Consider the following 19,327-nt stretch of genomic DNA (forward strand, 5'->3'; position numbering starts at 1 on the left):
TGTGTGTGTACAGCGAACCCAGCGAAGTGCGAAACTTATTATATATACTTTCATCAGGAAGATGCGCGCGCAACTTCGAGCGTACGCTAAATATGAACTTGTATTTCTGAGTCAGATTGCTTTTTTCAATGAAACACAATAAAATTGTAAAAGACAATTTATTGTACACATATTATATTTAAAATACAAGTGCCCATTTCATTTTTCACATTAACTAACATATTGTTGATTACATACTTTCGTTGCGTTTTTTACAAACGATTTTTGAGAAAAAATTAGAATCCTCTCTAACATAGTTCATATATTTTATAATTTTTTTAAACGTCTAAAGTCTTATTTAATATTTTTCTTACAAATAATATGATTGTTTTTAAGCCCGTTTTTCGAGGCTCGATTGTACAAATAGCACTGGTGTATTACAAAATAAAAATGTATTTACATATCGTTTTTCTATCCTTATCAATATATTTTGCTAACGTCGTATTTTACTAATATCGTACATATTGTCGATATAGTATCGCATAAAATATGTGAAAAATATTGCTTTATACACTTATCAGATTGGCGTCTGATTGCATTAGAACTAAATATTTGTTCGCGGTAGCTTCATAATTTCATTGTCGCCGACGTTTTCGTAGCGAAGCTCCTTCACTTGCTGGTTCATCAGAGGTTTTCTCCTTTTTCAAATTTCTTGGCGTTCTCCTTAGTGGTCTTTCGGCTACTAACGGTGTTTTTGTTACCTTTGACTGTATGTTTTCGAGAGCCTCGGAAACTTGCTGCAATTCCTTTTCGACGCTTTTCCGCGAAGACTTTTGTCGCGTTGGCGTCGGTGTTTTATCCGCTTTTCTCTTTTTTGAAGGTGCCGGTGTCTTCACTGGTGTGGCTGGTAAGCTCACGTCCCCTAATCTGCAAAAAATAAATAATATTCGTTACATTACCCGCAAGATCAAAATTACTTTCAGAAAATACAGCAATAAAGTATAAAAGCTCTTACCTCAAACTTAAATTAGCTTCATTTTCGTTCTCCTGATTTTCATTAGCATCATTATTTTCGACTGGCCTATTAATGTTCTCCGGACAAGTAGCAGGAATTACTGGAGGTCGTGGTGGAGCAAGCTCAGACGTTCGATTATCGGTATTGGCATTAAGCGCTTGAATAACTGGGTTTGGCTGCGAGAAGAACTGCGGTCTTGTCTCACGATTGTTTTGATTGTTGTTGGTCTCAGCTATTCCGACCTTCAAATTGAACTTTTTGACATCGAGTACTGCACATTTACTGCAGTTAAATATTTTGTAAATGCCAACGAGGTAATCCGCAAGTTCGAACATGTCCGATCTATGCGAAATGACGATGAACTGGGCATTTTTCGTGCGTTCTTTAATATAGCTCGCGACAATTGATACATTTTTAAAATCCAAAGCGGCGTCGATTTCATCCATAAAGTAGACCGGCGTGGGCTTGTAGTGATGTAGGGCGAATACGAGGGCCAATGAGCTGAGAGTTTTTTCACCACCACTCAGATTCTGTATATATTTCCAAGATTTTTTGGGCGGTCGCACACTAAATACGATACCTTCGCTGAACGGATCCAAAGAATCCACGAGTTCCAACTCAGCATCGCCACCTAAGGTAATCATTCGATACATCTCCTTCAGTTTGCCAGTGATAAGATTAAAACCGTCGTTGAACTCTTGCATCCGTTTTCGTACCGCTACATTATACGTCTCGCGCATTTTGTTCCTTTCTTCCGTAATCTTTTGCAGTTTCTCGGATCTTTTTATGTATAAGTCGTTCTGCTCCTTGTATTGTTCAATTATCTGCATATTTGGTATCTCCTTAGGGAGCTTCTCCTTGGCCTTGTGCACTTGAGCTGCAATAGCCTTGCTGTCCAACTCATCAAGCTCTTCTTTCGTCAGCTCCGTCAGCGTTTCCTTTTCTTCGTTGGGAATCTCTTGAAGTTTTAAGCTCTGTATTGACCTTGTTAACTCTGGTACGCGTTGTTGCAGTTCTTTTAGCACTTTGTTTTTTTCGCTTAGTTTTTGGTCTAGGTCAATTTTCACAGCCTTCATCTTGCCCTCCCGAGACTGCAGCTTCTCCAATTCCGTTTTCAGTGTTCCAGCTAGTTCGTCTCTCTCCGCCAACTCCTCATTTAGCGTCTTTAGCTCGTCCATTATTTCTTTGCCAACCTGTTCGAACTCTGATTTCTCCTTTTGAATATCGCGAATCCTTTGCTCGCAATTCTTAATTTCCTCCTCCAAAGTTTCAATTCGTTGCTCTATTTTTTTAGCGTTTCTTTCGGCGGTCTTGATAGCTACTTGCAGCCTGCAGATTTCTCCCTTGGTCTTGTCAATGTTTTTCGTCAGAGTTGCGATCTTCTTCTGCTGTTCTTTGACTCGGCCACCGGATATCTCCTCTATCTCCTGGTTTATCCTAGAAACTTCGTCCTCCGTTTCCTTGGAACCTTCCGCAGCAGTTTTAAGCTTCTTATCGGCTTCTTCAACAACTTTCGTCAGCTGTCGAACCTTAGCTGGATCGCAGATAGACGAGAGGGCCTTCTTCTCTTGTTCCTTCAGTTGCTTGCGTAAATTGGGTTCTTCTACGCTGAGCTGATTGATCTCTACTTTCAACTTGTCCCTATCCATAACCATATCTTTTAAAGCCATGCTAAGTGTATGTATTTGGTTTTCTAAGGGTGGCTGTTTGGCTTTGATTTGATTATATTCTTCAAACACCAAGTCTAACTCTTTTTGGAGTTTTTCTATGTCATGAGCCGTGGGTTCGCTTCGAGCGACTTTCTGACCCATGCGCCCTCTTGCTACTTGACGTCCACCACCGCTCATCGTACCCGATGTCTCGATTAACTCACCCTGCAAGAAAAGTTAGATTAGTTTTAGTAATACAAAATAATACATCATTACTGAAACAGATGATATCTCACCTTCAACGTGACAACTCGATGACGCTGAGCTCCATAGGCAATCCGACTGGCCTGATCTATATCATTCGCTACAAGAGTATTCTGTAGTGCATAATAGAAGGCAGGTAGCACTCGCTCATCTTCGACTTTGATCAGGTCAAATAGCCTGTGAACGTTCTCGGGTGTGCGTATTTTTTCACGGCACTGTTGAGCGAAACGTTGCTGTTTCTCCAAGGCGATAAAGGTAGCACGACCAATATTATTGTCACGCAGATACTGAATGCACTTAGTAGCCGTATCAACAGTATCAACAACAATGTTGTCTAGAGGTCCGCAAGCCGTTGAGACAGCTACGTCGAATTTGGCATCAATCGCGCCAAGGTCACCCTAAAAAATGAATTTTTGTATGGTTATTATTGCATGAACGAAAGTAATTAAACGAAAGTAATTGGCTATCTATTCTTAGAATGTGATTATGGAAGATTTTTAGTTTATCAAAATTGATACAATTAATCAGTCAAAGTGCGTTTCCAAGAGTAAACATTACTGATAAGCAGTATTTTAAAATTATCTTTTTATTTTGTATAACTTACCAATCTTCCAAAAATACCGGGCAGACGACCTTCTCGCTTCTCTCGCATGAGCGAATTGAGTATATGATTTCTGGACCTGCCATCATTCATCGCTGACTTTTGCTCGTCGAACTTCACCCGCGTGTTCCTCAGCCGCATGTTAGCTTCGTTTTCGCGAGTTTTGAGCTCGTTCAACTCGTGCTGAGCTCCTTGTAAACTCTTCTCCGTCGCCGGAATCTTAGGCTCTATTTTAACTAGTTTTGTTTTGCACTCGGCCAACCTCTCGCTTGTTATTTTCACTGACTCCTGTAATCTCTCCAATTTGTTCTTCTCGCTCTGCTCCTCTGATGTATAAAGGTCTAACTTCGATTTGGCAATATCATACGTCGATTTGGCCTCGTCCACGTCTTTTCTTTGTGATACTAGTTCTTTTTCGAGTTTTGAACGTTTTTTCATTAGGGGTTCAGTTTTTTCTTTTAGTCCACTCATTAGCGTTGCCAAAGCAGCTTCCTCTTTTTCTCGTTCTGCCAAGTACTTCTCTTGAAGACGCTCACATTCTTCGATGTCCTTTGCATTTTTGGCCGGTAGTCTTTGCAAATCTTCAAGTTTAGCTTTTTCCTAAATTATTTTTTTCTCAAGTTAATTAAAAATATTGCAAACTTTAATGTGAAAACTATCATTACAATTATATTAACTTACATTTTTAACAGTGCTTATGTTGTCTTTTCGTCTTTTATTCGTGGCTACCGATTCGGCAAATAGTGCTTCATCTTTTTTTCTTATTTCGTCAAACTTAGCCGATAAAGTGTCTTTTTGTTGTTGCAGCTTGTCCCACTTTTTTGACTTCTCTTTAAAATCTTTCGTTTTTTCATCTTTTTCCTTCTGCACATTTTTCATTTCTTCCATAAGCTTATTATAGTCTTCGTCCAACTCTTTTTTACCTTCTTCTTCTGTAGTCAATTGTTCTGAAGTTTCATGTCTGAAAATCATACAATTATAAATAAAACTGCTAAATTATATGCTACATCTATTTATATAATATAGTTATTTGTACCTTTTGGATTGATAATATTTATGCTGTAATTTAACTATAGTATTTTCTGCTTTTAAATACTGAACAGCCTCTTGCATAGGTCCTTCTAATTCTGATTTGGCCTTTTCAACAACTTTCAGCCGACGCATTTTCTCTTCGCGCACTTCAGAGAGCATCTCTACTCTTTGAAATAATTTTTCTAATGGCTCCTTATATCGTTTAGTACCAATGATATCTTCGAGAAATTCCAACATCCCAGTATCTCCTTCATTTTGACCTTTGGGTTTCATTAAAGCTATTTGCTCTACTTCTCCCTAAGAACAAAAACATCATTATTAGAAAATAAAGAAATTTACAATAATAATGGTAATAAAAGTATGAAAAATTATTGTACTTGTAAAATTAAGAATCTGTTATGATCCAGATCCACATGATGAGATCGCAACAATTGTGCAATTTGCTTAAACTGTACTTTCTTTCCATTAAGCTCATAAAATGCAGTACTGTCCCGAAATGCTGTTCTTGAAATCACAAACTCACTGTTTGGCACAACATCATAATCTTGCCCTGGCTAGTAATTATTAATACAATAAAATAATGCGTTAATGAAATAAAACAACTTATTCAAACAATAACAAACTATTAAACCAATCTACCTTATCTATGATTTGTTGAAAATGAACTGCAACTGTGCAACTGGAACAATTTGGGTGTTCATTGGAATTATGAATAAGTTCAGCAACTTTCTTTGTTCTGATCTTATTGGCACGATAACCGAACACAAAAAGCATAGAATCTATTGCATTACTTTTGCCATTTCCATTTGGTCCAACAATAGATGAGAAGCACTATTTACAAAATTAAAAAAAAGAATTTGTTAGCTTGATAATTTAGGAAATATGTATCAACTAAAAAAGGAAGCAGTGTCTCTACCTTATGAAATGGCCCAATCTCAATCGTGCCAGCGTAACTTTTGAAATTGGTTGCCATTATTTTGACAATCATTAACCTTGGTCCCTTTGTATCATATTCTCCAAAAATCTGCGGTGGAGGTGGAATGTATATATCATCAGCTACCCTCCAACCATTGTCATCGTCCCCACTGTCCTCCGCTTCCTGTTGTGGAGCATCAACCTCCATCTCATCATCGGAGTCCTTATTGTTTGGCTGCTTTTCAGAACTCATTTTCACTATAATTGATGGACAAATACAATAATCACTTCCACTATTTCAGTCTTTTAATCAAGCACTCCGATTTCCCTATCACACATGTACATAACAAAGGATGTAAATATTCGACCACCACGGAGGTTAGAAATTTTGACATTTCCAAGCTAGCGTGTCGGCGCAGGAATCATACATTGACCCTCGATTATTTAAGCAGTATAAAACAGAGGAGCACACACAATAGTTGACACGAGCCGTGCTAATTACCAGCCACTGAAATCTCAATCACTGATTATAACATGCTATGGAGATTGTACACAAGCACCAGCAGCAAACCGAAGTGGCGGGCAAAGCGACGCGCTCATTGAAACATTTGAAAATTAACGATTATTTTCGCGAGCGCAATGGCGGACACGCGCGTGAGTCCAGTTTTGAACTTCTATCGAGCTCCGTTTTTGCGTCGACAAATATTTTAAAGATTCCTTTGCCAAATTAATTTGCGTTCATTTTTAACTTGCTTCTTCTTATTTATACAGTATTTTATCTTGAATTATTATCTTAAATTTTTTCGTGGAATTGAAGAGGCGGTTGCGCGAAGTCGGGCCGCACGCCATGTTATAGGTTCGAGATGTAAAAAGCTTCGATCAATCGAATCCGTAAAAAATTGATTTGAAAGCGTTTTATACTTTAGAACATTTAAAAAATGAAAGTATGTTTATAGATTTAGTTTCATTTAGCCTGTTAGTTTTAATTCACTTTTAACGTCGAAGAATACTTTTTATTTATTTTCAATCTTCGCGATATCTTTTTTTGTAATTTCAGAAAACGCGTTTAAAGTGTCGAACGCGACTAATCGAATCGATGAGAGCGCATCAGTTGCATTGCACGGCGGGAGATTCAAATATCGAAAAATGTCCACAGCTTTTTCTTGACAAAAAAAGTCTTGATAAACAATCTCTGCAGCAAAGTTTACAACATCGATAGCAATGACTTATCGCAAAACGAATCTTCGCTAGAACAACGTTATCACAACGTCGATCCCGAGGTGTCTAAAAAGGACTCGTTCTATAAGCTACAGGTATGTAAGTATACCATAAATATAACACTTTTTATCGTCGAATTTCGTTAGTTCAAGCATTCGCAATCGGAATCCGCGATCTGGAATATTTTATCGCGCGCCTACGCGGCGAGATAACGCGATTAGCGCAACTTTTATTCGTCAAATATAAGTGAAGAGAGAAATGTGCGGGAATGATTCTTCGAATATTTATCGAGTCGTTCACCTTGCTAAAAAGTGGATCCGTGCATCATTACATTCGACAATTATCAGGATCACGTTAGAACCGACGTAGCAATACGCTAACGTAAAAAGAAACACCCCCGGCGGGTAGCTAACCCTCCGCGCCATCCATCAGCCAAATTGGCTCCGAATTATTCCAGGCTCGTCTGCAGGGTATCGAGCGTCGTGTTGCCTATACGGTAAAAAAATATATACATACCCCCCCGTCGTCATACGATATGCATATATCCACCGCCTCTCTCGGCCACCATGTAGGTGTCAACACTGTACAGTGTGTATAGACATACAAAGAGTATAGGGTATAATATAATATAGCCACAGCAGTATCAGTATAGTGTGCTAGTATATATAGCTGGTATATACACGGGCAGCTACTCGCGCGCATATCTGACGCGGCCGCTCACCCCCGCGCGCTCTGTATATAGCTGCTGCGCGGGCGCGTGAACGTCAATAAAGACGCTCGAGCTCGTGTCTAAAGCATATATTTTCTCGAGCATCAATCATACAAACAGCAGCAGCAGCAGCAGCAGCAGCAGCAGCAGCATCAGAGCAAGAGGGAGAGAGCCAAAAAGAGCCGACGAGCAGACGAGCGCGAGCAGCAGCAGATGGAGGCAGCACTGCTGAAAATGGCCGACTGCGAGAAGGAGGAGGCTCACAATCTCGTAAGCAATTTGCCTCTTTGATCACCTTTTATCTAATCGTTAATTCCTGCCGCGGTACTGTGTACGTGCGCCTTCGCGACCGCTTATTGTCCCCACCGAGCGAGCAGCCGAGAGAGATAACCCCTCGCCTCTCTCTCTCTCTCTCTCTCTCTATATTTATATATATATATACACCTATACTCGCGCGCACTATCTCTCGAGACTTATTTGTCAGTATTACCTATCTCTCCGAAGACTCGAACATTTCGGAGTCTGTCTGCTATCCGTACCTATACATAGTGCCAATGTGTCGTGTGTGTGCGGACACGCGAGTAGTGTATTAATATAGTCGCCCGTCAATTCTCCAATTGCTCCGATATGCAGGCTGCTCGCGAGGTTATGTCGTTATCGCGATCGACCCGCTGCAGCTGTCAAAATTTATTTATCCTTCGCTTTATGTGCTGTCTAAGCAGAACACTTGTTCTGTTCGATGATGATGGTGATGATGATTTAACGGCAGCTGCATGCGTTTAAATATCTTTTGACAGCTGACATTTGCGGCCGTTTAGAGCGACGACAATGGCAAAGTGCATAACGAGCGTTTTTTCTTTTTTATCTTGCAGCAAATGGAATTCGAATGGGTGCTCCACGAGGAGGTGCACTCGTCGCTTTCACAGCTACGCAACATTTTAATGGTGAGTCGAGAGTTTAAAAAGGCTCGGAGCGCACGAGCCGGAACTGATTTCTTGCGGTCTTTCAATGGCAATTTCAACGCGTCGTTGGAAATGATTAAGCGTTTAACACACAGTTGATGAAATTACCGCTTAAACGCGTTTCCAATTTCAAAGCATCAACTAATTAATGCGCTCCAATTTATTTTGACAGGAATGTGCACAGCGGTTTCCATTGGCACTCTTTGGAAATGATCAGCAGCACAAGACCGACAGATTTGTGTTTGCTGCTCCCCATGACCAGGTCAAATGTGTTGTTGTTCTCACTGGTGACAGTATTACGAATGCTGTAAGTACATTATCACAAACTAGCTCTTCTGTGAGTCAATGACTGATTCATTTACATCTCACTGATATTCCCTGCAGGAAGTGAATTTTAAAGTTCAGCGACAACAAAATGCTAATATGAGAACCAGCATACAGAATGATCATCCTTGGAAGTTGCAGCAAATTCAAGATGCTGCCAACCACTTACAGCAAGCAATCGCTCACATCGACAATGTCGACAGACATTACTCTTTCAAGACTTCTGATGAAGTTATGCATGTCTTAGGTAATATTTTAGGATGCCTACAGCGCAGTAGGACAAGCTTAATTGTGCCCAGGAAAAAGAATCTAGACGATCTCATAAAAAGTCGCAATATGGTAAGAGCGGGAAAATTATTCATCTGCAAAAACGCGAAAACGACGCTAATACACATCGTCTCGTTTCTTGCAGAAATCTCTAAATCCAAACTTGCCTGAAAATTTGGCTATTAGTTTCTATATCCAAAGCTACAAGCTGGTACTTGCAGTTTATCAATTGGAAAATGCTCATGGAAGTGTAAAGTACGAAACTCAGCAGGCTGAGTGCAGTGTTCCCTGGCTCAACGAGGCATTGGTACTACTCACAATTGCACTTCAGCTCTGTCAAAGATTGAAAGACAAGGTATGCAAAGCAGCGCTCTTTCTTCTGCACAGCAAAGCAACATAACCAATAAATCTATCTTTCTTTTTACAGATCTGCGTATTTTCTCAGTATAAAGACTTCACAGTAGGTTCCCGCGTTCCTTCGGCCTTGGGATTACGAGAGTAAGACGTCCAATAAATAAATCTACTATATATACATATATAGAAGTCAAAAGGGCCAACCCCCGACTAGTCGGTAATTTGCACCGTGACATAAGAAAAAACGCAAAGAGTGTACTTTGCCAACTACGTGCCTAGTTTCACTGTTAATTTTTTTCGTAGTATTCACAGAACGAAATCCTACGCACGGAGCGTATTACGTCCCACGCGAGACGTATAAATTGGAAGCTTGCGTAAAGCTCATTTCGCTCGTGTACGTGACGGTGTACACCCGAGTTGCCAACTTATGTATTCGTACATAAAACGGCGACTTAGTTATATGCATACATTAAATAGAGAAAGAAATGCAAAAAGTGCCTCGTCTGTTGAAGCAGTTTATCATGAAACAAAATTCGTCGAGCTAATAGCAGTCACGCCAATCTTTTTTTTTACGAATGACTTTGTTCCCACGTAATCTAGTTTTATAGAGTACATTTTATAGCTTTTATCGGAACGCGAGCGTCCATACGTTAATCTATTTTTTATTATTTATATAGTTTCTTTTTTATGTATATTTTATTTTTAGATATTTTACTACTTTATAATCAACACAACACGAAAAGAGATAGTACTTGGTCTGCTAGAACGATGAACCGCTTTAACGGGGCGAAGCAGTATATATGTAGAACTAGGTAATTCGCAATTTGATCTCGCAAGAGGTTATTGTTAATCCATTATTGTTATGCCAAAGAGGCAAGCGATTATACCAAGTAATTTACTAGTAAAAACGTGCGTTCAACCATAGAAGGCGTCAATTAACCGATTTCCCTTGTCGTTTTAAATCAGGAACATTTTCGACTTGTTGGTGCGATACTTTTCTATATGATCTGAGACTATACACGCTTTGCTTGGCGCAAATCGCTCCTGTACTGCGAGGAGTATATCGAGTATTACGAGCATCGGTACATTATCCAACTAAGCATCATACATTATATCGCAACTATATTGTATCCTCTTAATAAACGTGTTTATCATAAGGGAAACTAAAGGATAAAAATTGATATAACGAATCAAGTACTTATTGAACATGACCTCGCGCACTGCTGGAGTTCTATCGCGCCGGCGTAGACGAGTAAAGGAAGAATTGAAAAAAAATATATATATATATATAACAGAATTTTATTCTTACTCAATTTTCAATGTATATTGTAAATACTTATTCGCCGTTGTTGACCATTGTATTATCCTCTATGCAACTTTGGAGTGGAAGCTATTGATTTTCGAAAACATCGATGTCGCATAACTTATGCTGCGCGGTTCATACCATATATTATGCATACGAAAAATACTCTATTCACAAAGCTGACAGCTCTTTCGGAAGCCAACAGCACGCATATATATATACACACACGTAAAAAGAAATTTTGCAATCCAAGAAATTTTCTCTCCAAAGCCGACTGCATGATCAATTGAATTAATTGAAGACTCAGTTGCCGACGCAGTTGACATGTACATGTAGACACGAGAGACGAAAATTGTTGCCGCAGCTGCGCCGGCTACATCTTCGTTTCTCCCTCGCGCCGCTGATTATGACTAATGAACAATGTCGTTTAATTAATTAAATATAACATTATGATGATTATTATTATACTATAGATATGAATATGCTAATCTGCGAAGCTTATCATTTCGCCTGTACGAAGTGCTAATAGGGTTCTAAGGACGTATATATACGCTGCACCGGTGCGAGTGCGCTATTATAATATGACGACAGGAAGTGAGTAATGAGAGGGAGAAAGTATACAACGGCATCGTCGCACCGGTGGCTGGCGTATACAATACATAAAATTCGACAATAATGCTGTAGACGTGCATTTTGGCGTGCAAACGCATCCGCTGCACTCTGTTTTCATTGTTATATTCATGATATTTCACGTATGTGTAATAAATTTCTCATTATAAAAAACCAACAGTCAGTGAGGATTTTTATTTCGCAGAAGATAATAATACTTTATTAAAAACTCGTCGTATAACGATGATAATAAATAAAATGAATAGGCTATATACTACACGCATACGTAATTTTCGTATAACTGCGAATCGCAATTCACTGCAGCTTCCGGCTTGCGAGTTCGCCGTAGTACTTGGAAGCAGCGGCGAGCGTCTGTTCGTGCGTGTATTTGGGCCAATAATTCATGCGGATGGAGGCTCGTGCTCGGTTGTACAGGATAATGGAGCCAAGAAATGCGACTATACTTCGTGGCGGTACCTGTGAACGTTGACATTTAAATGTAACGCGCATATTCGTCGCGAGTACGATTCTTTATACCGTTGTCATTACTGATCGCTGTATAGATTCTGGACGACCCTCGAAAATTTAAAAATACCCGACTGTAACGAAGACGTACATAATCGCGGAAAAAATTCCACAGCTAGTCCGAGCAAATATGTACGAGTATACGAAAAGAGCAAACCTTAAATTTGGAGATAAGGCCAAAGTCCGATAAGAGCTCGGCGAGGATGGCACCGAGGTAGGAGAGGCCCAAAGGTATCGGCCACGAAGAGACCGTCACGTGGTTCGAGCTGCTGCGAGTCACCCGTTCGCAGAACAGGATCAGATCCTCGACCAGAGTGTCGTCGGTCACGGTGACGGGGAGACCGGCTATGGCGTTGGGGCTTTTCAAGAGGGTGTCCTTGGCGCGGAGGAAGGCCCAGGCGGCGTTACCTTCGATTTGATTTCGATTTGCGTTAGAACGACGAAATTTAACTCTAAACGTGTATTTCTTTTACGTACCGACGTAAGTCATCTGTTGTTTTCCACCGGGGCCGGTGACTCGGAGCAGGTAGTCGCCTCGGCTTTTCGCGATCTTCAGCATTTCTGGAAGTATGTGCGAGTCCCCCTCTCCGTACAGTAATGTGGGCCTCAGAGCAACGGTGAGAAGTGCATCTTTTCCTAAATTTCAAAAAAAAAAAAAATTATCACAATTTCAAGCAATTATTCGAATTTCAAAAAATTACCATTCTGGAGCGACGTTCCGTTAGCTCGGATAACGATTTTCTCCGCTCTGAGCTTCGATGCCGCGTACTCCCCGAATATGAGTCTTCCTTCGTTCTCCGGTACCTCGAGCTTCGACTCCTGCTTGAAGATACTGACCGCGACGATACCGCCCTTGAAGCACGACTGCAACGTCACTTCGGTCGTGCTGCAGTGCACCAGCCGACCGACGTTCTCTTCGACGCACAGCTTTATCACGTTCTCCGTGGCTGTCGAACAAAAATCACGATTTACTGATTTAGCCGTCTGGCGAAGATAGAGGAGGCTGTAAACGTCGATATCCACCATCGACGTTGTTTTTCCGAAGTTCCACCACGTCAGGCGGGTAGTCGTAGCTGACGAGAGCAGCACAGTGAAGGACAACATCGGCTCCTTTGAAAGCTTCGCGGCACGATTCTAAGTTTGTCAAATCGCAGAGGTACGGCCTGATCTTCTTCTTCTCATCCTTGTAATTCGACTCGGCTTCGTTGTTGTTGCAGTGGAAGTTTTTGTCCAGAGCTCGGATCTCCGAGACGCCGTCGTCTTCCAGGAGATGCTTCAGGACATGCTGGCCGAGGAAACCATTGGAACCTGGGAAAATTCAAAAATAACAACGGATAGAACGAATTTCCCGATTGTTATAAAATACAACAGAAATACCTTACCGGTAAGCAAAACGACTTCACCAGGTGCTCGATCCATGTCGACGTCGATCGGTTAAGCGAATGGCTCTCGATCGTTCCTGTGTGATCGATGTGCTGATGAGGCTACTGACCGACTTTCGGTTTTCAAACGACTCGTGCATTTTTTTTTTGTTCGTTGCGCAATTTGCACATAGGTCACTGGCATCGCGAATTGCGCCAATTTAAAATCTTATTCTTTTATTACGACGCTCGTAAATCCTGTTATAATAAAAATCGTTAAAAAAAAAAGCCGGCGGAGCAAGTGAAAATGAGCGTGAATCGAAAATATAAACACACTCGCGGCTCTAGGAATCGGTTTCTTCATGGTAGCGGTGCACGTATGATTTATAAATCGTATACGCGACGACAGCCTGTAGAAATAGCTGGGAACGTTAACGCGGCGTTAGGCCGCAAAGATGCAGCGAATCGATAGTCCGCAGTCATGCTCACCAAGGCTGTAGGAGTCTCCATTTGGATTTTACTTTCGTTTTCGTATTTTCGAGGTGACAGTCGCATAAAACTTTTCTCATCAACTCATCATCATGTACGTACGCATAAACTTTTATTTCGCCAAAGTCAGTAGAGCCACGGAGCCCGAAGAAGACTCGAACGCCTACTGCGACGACGAGTACCGAGCCAAGTACATAGTGACCAAGTCCCTCTTCTCTTCGGGTCAGAAAGCCCCGGAAGCCAATTACGGCATCAGCAGTAGGTCTCACGGAACCGCCGCTCACCACGACGGCTACGGTGCGTTGACCGGTATCAAGAATGCCAGTAGTCGGGATAACGACAGCGATTACGACGAGACCGGCGATAACGATCACCGCCAAGATCGGCCGACGAACAACAGAAGATCGCTAGCAGCCGGTCATCAGCGATCGTCGAGCGACGAGTCCTCGACTCTGAAGAGTATCACCGGTAACAGTAGCAGCAGCGATGATCAGACGAAGCGTCGTCCGATATCGATCCTGATCAAGGCGGTGATCGGTATCGAACTCAAGCGATCGGGATCGAACGAGCTAACGATGGACTTCGAGAAGAGCAGGAGAAAGAGGGCCGTCGAGGTATGGGAAGGCGAGAACACCTGCAGACCCGGCCGGAGGGTCATCGGTGGATCAGCTGCCAAGGACATCGAGGACCTTCCGTACATGGTGTTCGTCGACAGCGGCTGCGGAGGCTCGGTGATCGGCGACTCCTGGGTTATCACCGCTTCGCACTGCATCAATCCGTAAGCTCTTATATTATCGTACGGTGCAAGTAGAGCATATAAACGATGATAGTTTTGGCATTTGGCACAGGGACGGACCGGTTTACGTTTACGCGGGCAGTCTGAAGCTTCACGGCGGATGCAGGCACAAGATCGAGAGGATCGTCAAGCACCCGAATTACGACGAGAAGCTCTTCATCTTTGACATAGCGCTGCTCAAGCTCTTTCAGCCCCTGATATTCTCGCCGGCCATCAAGGCCATACCGATGTCGCTGGATACGCCGAGACCCGGCGATTGCGGTATGGTTTCCGGATGGGGTGCCACAATGGTATACGCGCTATATTCGTCTCGCAATAATAAGATATCATCTCGATAAACAACGTTAAAGCTATTCTCGTATTCAAGCTGAACGGCACGATGGTCTACGATATGAGAGCGGCCCTCATCCCGGTGGTGGCCAAAAGGCGCTGCAGTATGTTCAAGAACATCGGCGTGGGCCAATTCTGCGCCGGTTTCCGAGACGCTCAGTCGGACACCTGCCAAGGAGACAGCGGCGGGCCGTTCGTCGTCAAGGGCAGCATCGTCGGCATCGTCTCCTACGGCTACAAGTGCGCCATTCCCGAGACGCCCGGGGTCTACGTAGACGTTGCCTATTTTCGCAGGTGGATTGAAAACGTCACGGGAATTTGAATATAGGATAGGAAACATTTTTCGATTTTTATTCAAAACTTGACAATAAAACCATCAACGAGCATTTCAAACAACATCCAGATTTCCCGCTCGCTTATATGCCACGCACCGCAAAATATATACTTATACGCGCGTATGCGCACTTGCTTTGTGGTTCCGCTTCGCTGCGCCGTACACACATATATATATATATATAAACCTTACGTCAACAAAAACACAACAAGTGTGCGGATTTTCTCTGCGTCTGCAGGACACTCGACACCGAGCCGAATTTCGCAAGTAAACGTACATTTTTGCCGCGCGACTTTCTCGAAAATCCAACCTGCAGCGTCGAACGTTTTCTTCTTCTTCTTCTTTTTTATTTCTCATTCGTGCGAAATCAGCGAGTATAATGCGCCGGAAGAGCAACACGTGCATATATCAGCGGATGAATATTTCGCGCACGTGACACCGATACGTATTATGCGTATAATTTTCCGCTAGCGTTTTTCTCTGTATATGTTGTTGAAAAAACTGGGCGTGTGCTACTTGCACGGAGGTGCGTACTTTTGCGTCTCATTTCGGCTATTGTTTGGACAAGTGTATACCGTCTGTGTAGTACGGAGAATAAAGAGTCCGCCTCGTTCAATTTATGCTTTGGTAAAAGAGGTTCAAGGTAGAAGCACTTTTTTGCCATTTGTCCTAGCTCTAATTTGGTTAAATAATGCCTCAGCGTGCGGCCTTACGTAACGTCCTCCTCTTTTGAATATAAAAAATGAACAGTCTCTCTTGCAGTGCAAATTTTTCAGCGGCCGAGGCTCCAATTTTTATGTAATCCTCGCGTTATCACTCGAGGCGTGCATGTGTGGGTTAGTCAAACAGCGGACGATTTGAAAACAGATGGAAAGAAAGTTGCTGCGATTGGCTGCGTTAAGCTCTTATGCCTGAAATAGCTGGGATATCAGGAGAGACACACACACACACACAAGTGGAGAGGGTCAGATAATGAACTCTCTCTCTCTCTCTCTGCGTGTAGTGGTGTAGTGTGGCTTATTGCTCTCTGCATGCTCTCTCCCGCTGAGTGACTTGACTGGAGGAACGGAGCAATTAGACTCTAATCGTTTGTTTGTTTTATTTCTTTAAAGGGTGAGAGATTTTATCCGCAAGCTTCGAGCAGTAGTCTCACTGACAGCGCTGATAATGGCTACTGTGGACCTTAGTACGATCAAGATTGAAAAAAGGGAGCTCCATGTTCCCACGCTGGAGGAAGTTAAAAATGGTGATTACTCTCTTTATGTTTACTTTGGTGTGGCTGAATTTCCAGCTCAAATAAATCATAATGCCATCTTTATGTTTGTGATCGCAGTTTTTCTCAAGGCCTTGAAAGAAAACTTTGAAGAGGCTGAAGTCGAAGTTGTCGACTGTCCAGATTTGACTGAAGAGCCGTTTACCTTGGCTGCTCCAGGTATAATATAATTTACTATGATTGTCCAGTTTCTTTTCCGCTAAGAAAAACTTGTGTCCTTGTATTTTAATTTTAATTTCAGGCCTTGGAGGCAGACTCAATATTATTGAAGTTGGTGGACCTTCATTCCTGCTTCCATCTGTCCAGAAAGACAAAGTTTATGATGTCCAGCCTTTGCTCGAAGAAATTAAGTACGGAGATAGGGCATTTGTCGCTGGTGCAGGCGCAGGACCTTGGCCATATAAAAACAGCAACTGTGAAGTGAGTAAAGAATGAATTAAAATTCAAGTTTCCGATCTTCAGAATAATATATAACTCTGTTGCACTTCATGAATTTTAGATGATGATGAATGTCATGATTAACTCCAGCAAGCTGAAAAATCAAACTCGCATCGCTACTGTCAACACAGAAGATGAAACTTGTGTTTTGGAAACATTAAAAGGAAATGAAACCCGATTTGCTCTTTTAGCTAATTTGTTTCTCTGTGAGGGAATCACTGGAAAAGTACTCAAAGTTCATGCTAAGAAAAGGATCGGCAAAAAAGATTTCATTGCTACAATGCAGCAAGCCTTGGCTCAGCATTATACTGATAAGCTTGTTGGTAAGATAAATATCTTCATGCTAGAATAAACAAACTGGACTTTTCAGTTTTCTCATTTAATTTCAACAAATTTTCTTCAACAGGTCTAGGAGGATCGTTTGTCATGAAAGAAGGAAAAGCCAAACAGCACATTATGTCAGATTTTTCTGAAAAACCATTGAACAGTGTTAAGGAGTTGGATGACTGGCTTCACTACTATGATATGTCAGCACCTCTGATAGCAGTTGGAACATTTGTCTCTGCCGAAACAGTAAGCTTTTAATTGTATTTTCTATCAAGATTAAGATTAAGTATTTTTTAGGGAAGAATCATTTCACTTATTTTTTTATATAATGTTTTCATCAATAAGAGAATTCAATATTTCTCCTTATCTCTGCAAGATAAGAGTACCTGCGTAAGAGATAAAGTTATAACTTTATCAAAATATTGATAGAGCTAAAATTCATTGGTTATTCTTACAGGATTTAGATCTACGAGTTCAGCACTTCCACAGTTTCTCTCATCATGGCGAAGGTGGACATTACCACATTGACACAACACCTGATACAGTAGAATACCTGGGCTATTTTAATCTTGGTGAAGTTTTATATCGAGTGGATAAACCTCCAATGGCTCTCCAGTTTGGAAAAGACTAAACCTGTTGAAGAAGCAACATGATGTTTCTAAGAAGTTAATCTGCAAAAATAATTTAAACAAGATTGAGGTGATAAGATACTCTGTGCCTAAAATGTCATTCCATGCAATAACAATATTCTAAAAAAACTGTGATTTCCATTCCAAACTTTATACAAAAAACTTTATCATGTGAATGACGAATCAAGAAAATAAAATTAATTATTCTTGTATTAATGTTACAATTTTTCTAAGTCAACATTTTTAAACCTACTTATATCATATATCACAACTTGTAAATATTTGCTTAAGTTAAAATTTTATAACAATGAAGAATAATTATATGCCAATAATAGACCATACCAAAGGGGTTGTAAAACCACATCCCATGTATCGTAAAATGAAATTCATGTTTGGAAGGCCTGTCTCATACAACAGTATGATTCCTGCATACTGTTACACTGAACAATTCAGCAACAACATGGAAAATTACGAAAACGAAGGCACTCATTGGTTTGGCATATTTTTTGCCTTTGTCTCTGGTATATTCTTTACCATCAGTTCAGCATTTGTGAAAGGCATCAAAAGTGTGGACCCTATGATATTATTGTCTTTACGAGCAATCGTGCAAATTATAGTGATGCTAATTGTTGTGTGCAAAGAATCAAAGAATATTTTAGGACCTAGAGATTACAGACTGTTAAATCAATTTCAGGTAAATTTTTACAAAGTTTGAAAAAATAGAATTTTGCAATTTAATTGTTTGATCCGAAAAATAGTGAAATCCGGTTTTTATCATTTTCAGGGTATAGTTGGGGGCATGACCTTGACGTTGATGTTTTACAGCTTTAGAAAACTGCCCTTGGGAGACGCGACAACGATCATTTTTAGCTCTCCAGTGATCGTAATAATTTTATCCTTTGTGTTTCTAAAAGAACCTTGCGGAGTTTTACGCATCACGGTCATGTGCGCGCTCGTCGCTGGCGTGGTTCTTGTAGCACGGCCGCCTTTTTTGTTTGAGGTGAGAGTACTATGAAAAATCTAGACTTTACGCAATTCGATTAACTTATTAAAGTTTTCAAGCCAAACTGACTTTTTTTATCTTTCCAGATGCACAGAGATCAACCCTATGATATAGTTGGATATGTATGCGCGCTTTTGGCCACTTGGTTCAATGCTATAAACATAGTGATGATGAGAAAGTGTTCACCGATACATTACTCAATTCTAGTCCTCAGTTTGTCATTCTGGTCACTGGTCTCTGCAGTAACGTTCTTTTTTTTCGTGCCTATGGGTAAAAAAATGCACGATTCTCACTTTAAATCAATTTTTCCCAGCGATTGGTTTACTTGGGAAATGATAATGATGGTTGTAGTCACAGGACTAGTGGGACAAGTATTAGTAGCCAAAGCCTTGAAGATTGAAGGTGCTGGAAAAGTATCAATGACCAGATCACTTGATTTAGTACTGGCATATATTATTCAAATTTACTTTTTTGAAGATATACCATCAAATACAAGTATCTTGGGTGCTGTGCTAATTTTCATCAGTGTCATTTGTATGGCATTTGAAAGAGAAGTTTATGGAATCTGTGATTTTATACCATAAGAACATAAATATTTCATACAGAAGCAACTTGTTGAAT

At 40.9% G+C, this 19,327-nt stretch overlaps 5 protein-coding genes across 6 annotated transcripts; 3 read left to right on the top strand and 2 right to left on the bottom strand.

The window, feature by feature from the left end:
- Positions 1 to 144: 144 nt before the first annotated feature.
- Positions 145 to 6,195, bottom strand: LOC100120069 (structural maintenance of chromosomes 4). Its single transcript, XM_003423976.5, has 9 exons — positions 5,457 to 6,195; positions 5,180 to 5,371; positions 4,918 to 5,094; positions 4,545 to 4,837; positions 4,190 to 4,469; positions 3,512 to 4,108; positions 2,940 to 3,305; positions 995 to 2,868; positions 145 to 906 (listed from the first exon to the last, which is right to left on the bottom strand). Exons 1-9 carry the CDS (start codon positions 5,706 to 5,708, stop codon positions 615 to 617), a joined length of 4,323 nt encoding a protein of 1,440 aa, XP_003424024.1. The 5' UTR covers positions 5,709 to 6,195; the 3' UTR covers positions 145 to 614.
- A 488-nt stretch (positions 6,196 to 6,683) lies between these two features.
- LOC100120103 (protein rogdi) lies at positions 6,684 to 11,381 on the top strand. Of its 2 annotated transcripts, none has more exons than XM_016983352.3 (6): positions 6,684 to 7,652; positions 8,255 to 8,326; positions 8,517 to 8,651; positions 8,729 to 9,007; positions 9,081 to 9,290; positions 9,363 to 11,379. In XM_016983352.3, exons 1-6 carry the CDS (start codon positions 7,596 to 7,598, stop codon positions 9,435 to 9,437), a joined length of 828 nt encoding a protein of 275 aa, XP_016838841.1. In that variant the 5' UTR covers positions 6,684 to 7,595; the 3' UTR covers positions 9,438 to 11,379. The 2 variants fall into 2 exon arrangements, with proteins under 2 accessions (XP_016838841.1, XP_016838842.1); XM_016983353.3 differs by lacking the exon at positions 6,684 to 7,652 and adding an exon at positions 7,813 to 8,027 and having other exon boundaries at positions 9,363 to 11,381.
- An 11-nt stretch (positions 11,382 to 11,392) lies between these two features.
- On the bottom strand, positions 11,393 to 13,422 carry LOC100120136 (3 beta-hydroxysteroid dehydrogenase/Delta 5-->4-isomerase type 4). Its single transcript, XM_008218240.4, has 6 exons — positions 13,109 to 13,422; positions 12,750 to 13,034; positions 12,428 to 12,673; positions 12,204 to 12,362; positions 11,884 to 12,134; positions 11,393 to 11,678 (listed from the first exon to the last, which is right to left on the bottom strand). The coding sequence occupies exons 1-6, from the start codon at positions 13,143 to 13,145 to the stop codon at positions 11,517 to 11,519; spliced, it is 1,140 nt and encodes a 379-aa protein (XP_008216462.1). The 5' UTR covers positions 13,146 to 13,422; the 3' UTR covers positions 11,393 to 11,516.
- Positions 13,419 to 17,919, top strand: LOC100118265. The gene is made up of 10 exons (XM_008218241.4): positions 13,419 to 13,629; positions 13,703 to 14,354; positions 14,425 to 14,662; positions 14,740 to 14,996; positions 16,149 to 16,282; positions 16,370 to 16,468; positions 16,551 to 16,729; positions 16,809 to 17,070; positions 17,154 to 17,320; positions 17,532 to 17,919. Exons 1-10 carry the CDS (start codon positions 13,569 to 13,571, stop codon positions 17,703 to 17,705), a joined length of 2,223 nt encoding a protein of 740 aa, XP_008216463.1. The 5' UTR covers positions 13,419 to 13,568; the 3' UTR covers positions 17,706 to 17,919.
- A 202-nt stretch (positions 17,920 to 18,121) lies between these two features.
- Positions 18,122 to 19,290, top strand: LOC100679416 (solute carrier family 35 member G1-like). The gene is made up of 4 exons (XM_032597133.1): positions 18,122 to 18,397; positions 18,488 to 18,703; positions 18,793 to 18,932; positions 19,020 to 19,290. The coding sequence occupies exons 1-4, from the start codon at positions 18,122 to 18,124 to the stop codon at positions 19,288 to 19,290; spliced, it is 903 nt and encodes a 300-aa protein (XP_032453024.1).
- Positions 19,291 to 19,327: the final 37 nt, after the last annotated feature.

The sequence above is a fragment of the Nasonia vitripennis genome, chromosome 2 (genome assembly GCF_009193385.2).
Source record: "Nasonia vitripennis strain AsymCx chromosome 2, Nvit_psr_1.1, whole genome shotgun sequence".
NCBI classification, from domain to species: domain Eukaryota; kingdom Metazoa; phylum Arthropoda; class Insecta; order Hymenoptera; family Pteromalidae; genus Nasonia; species Nasonia vitripennis.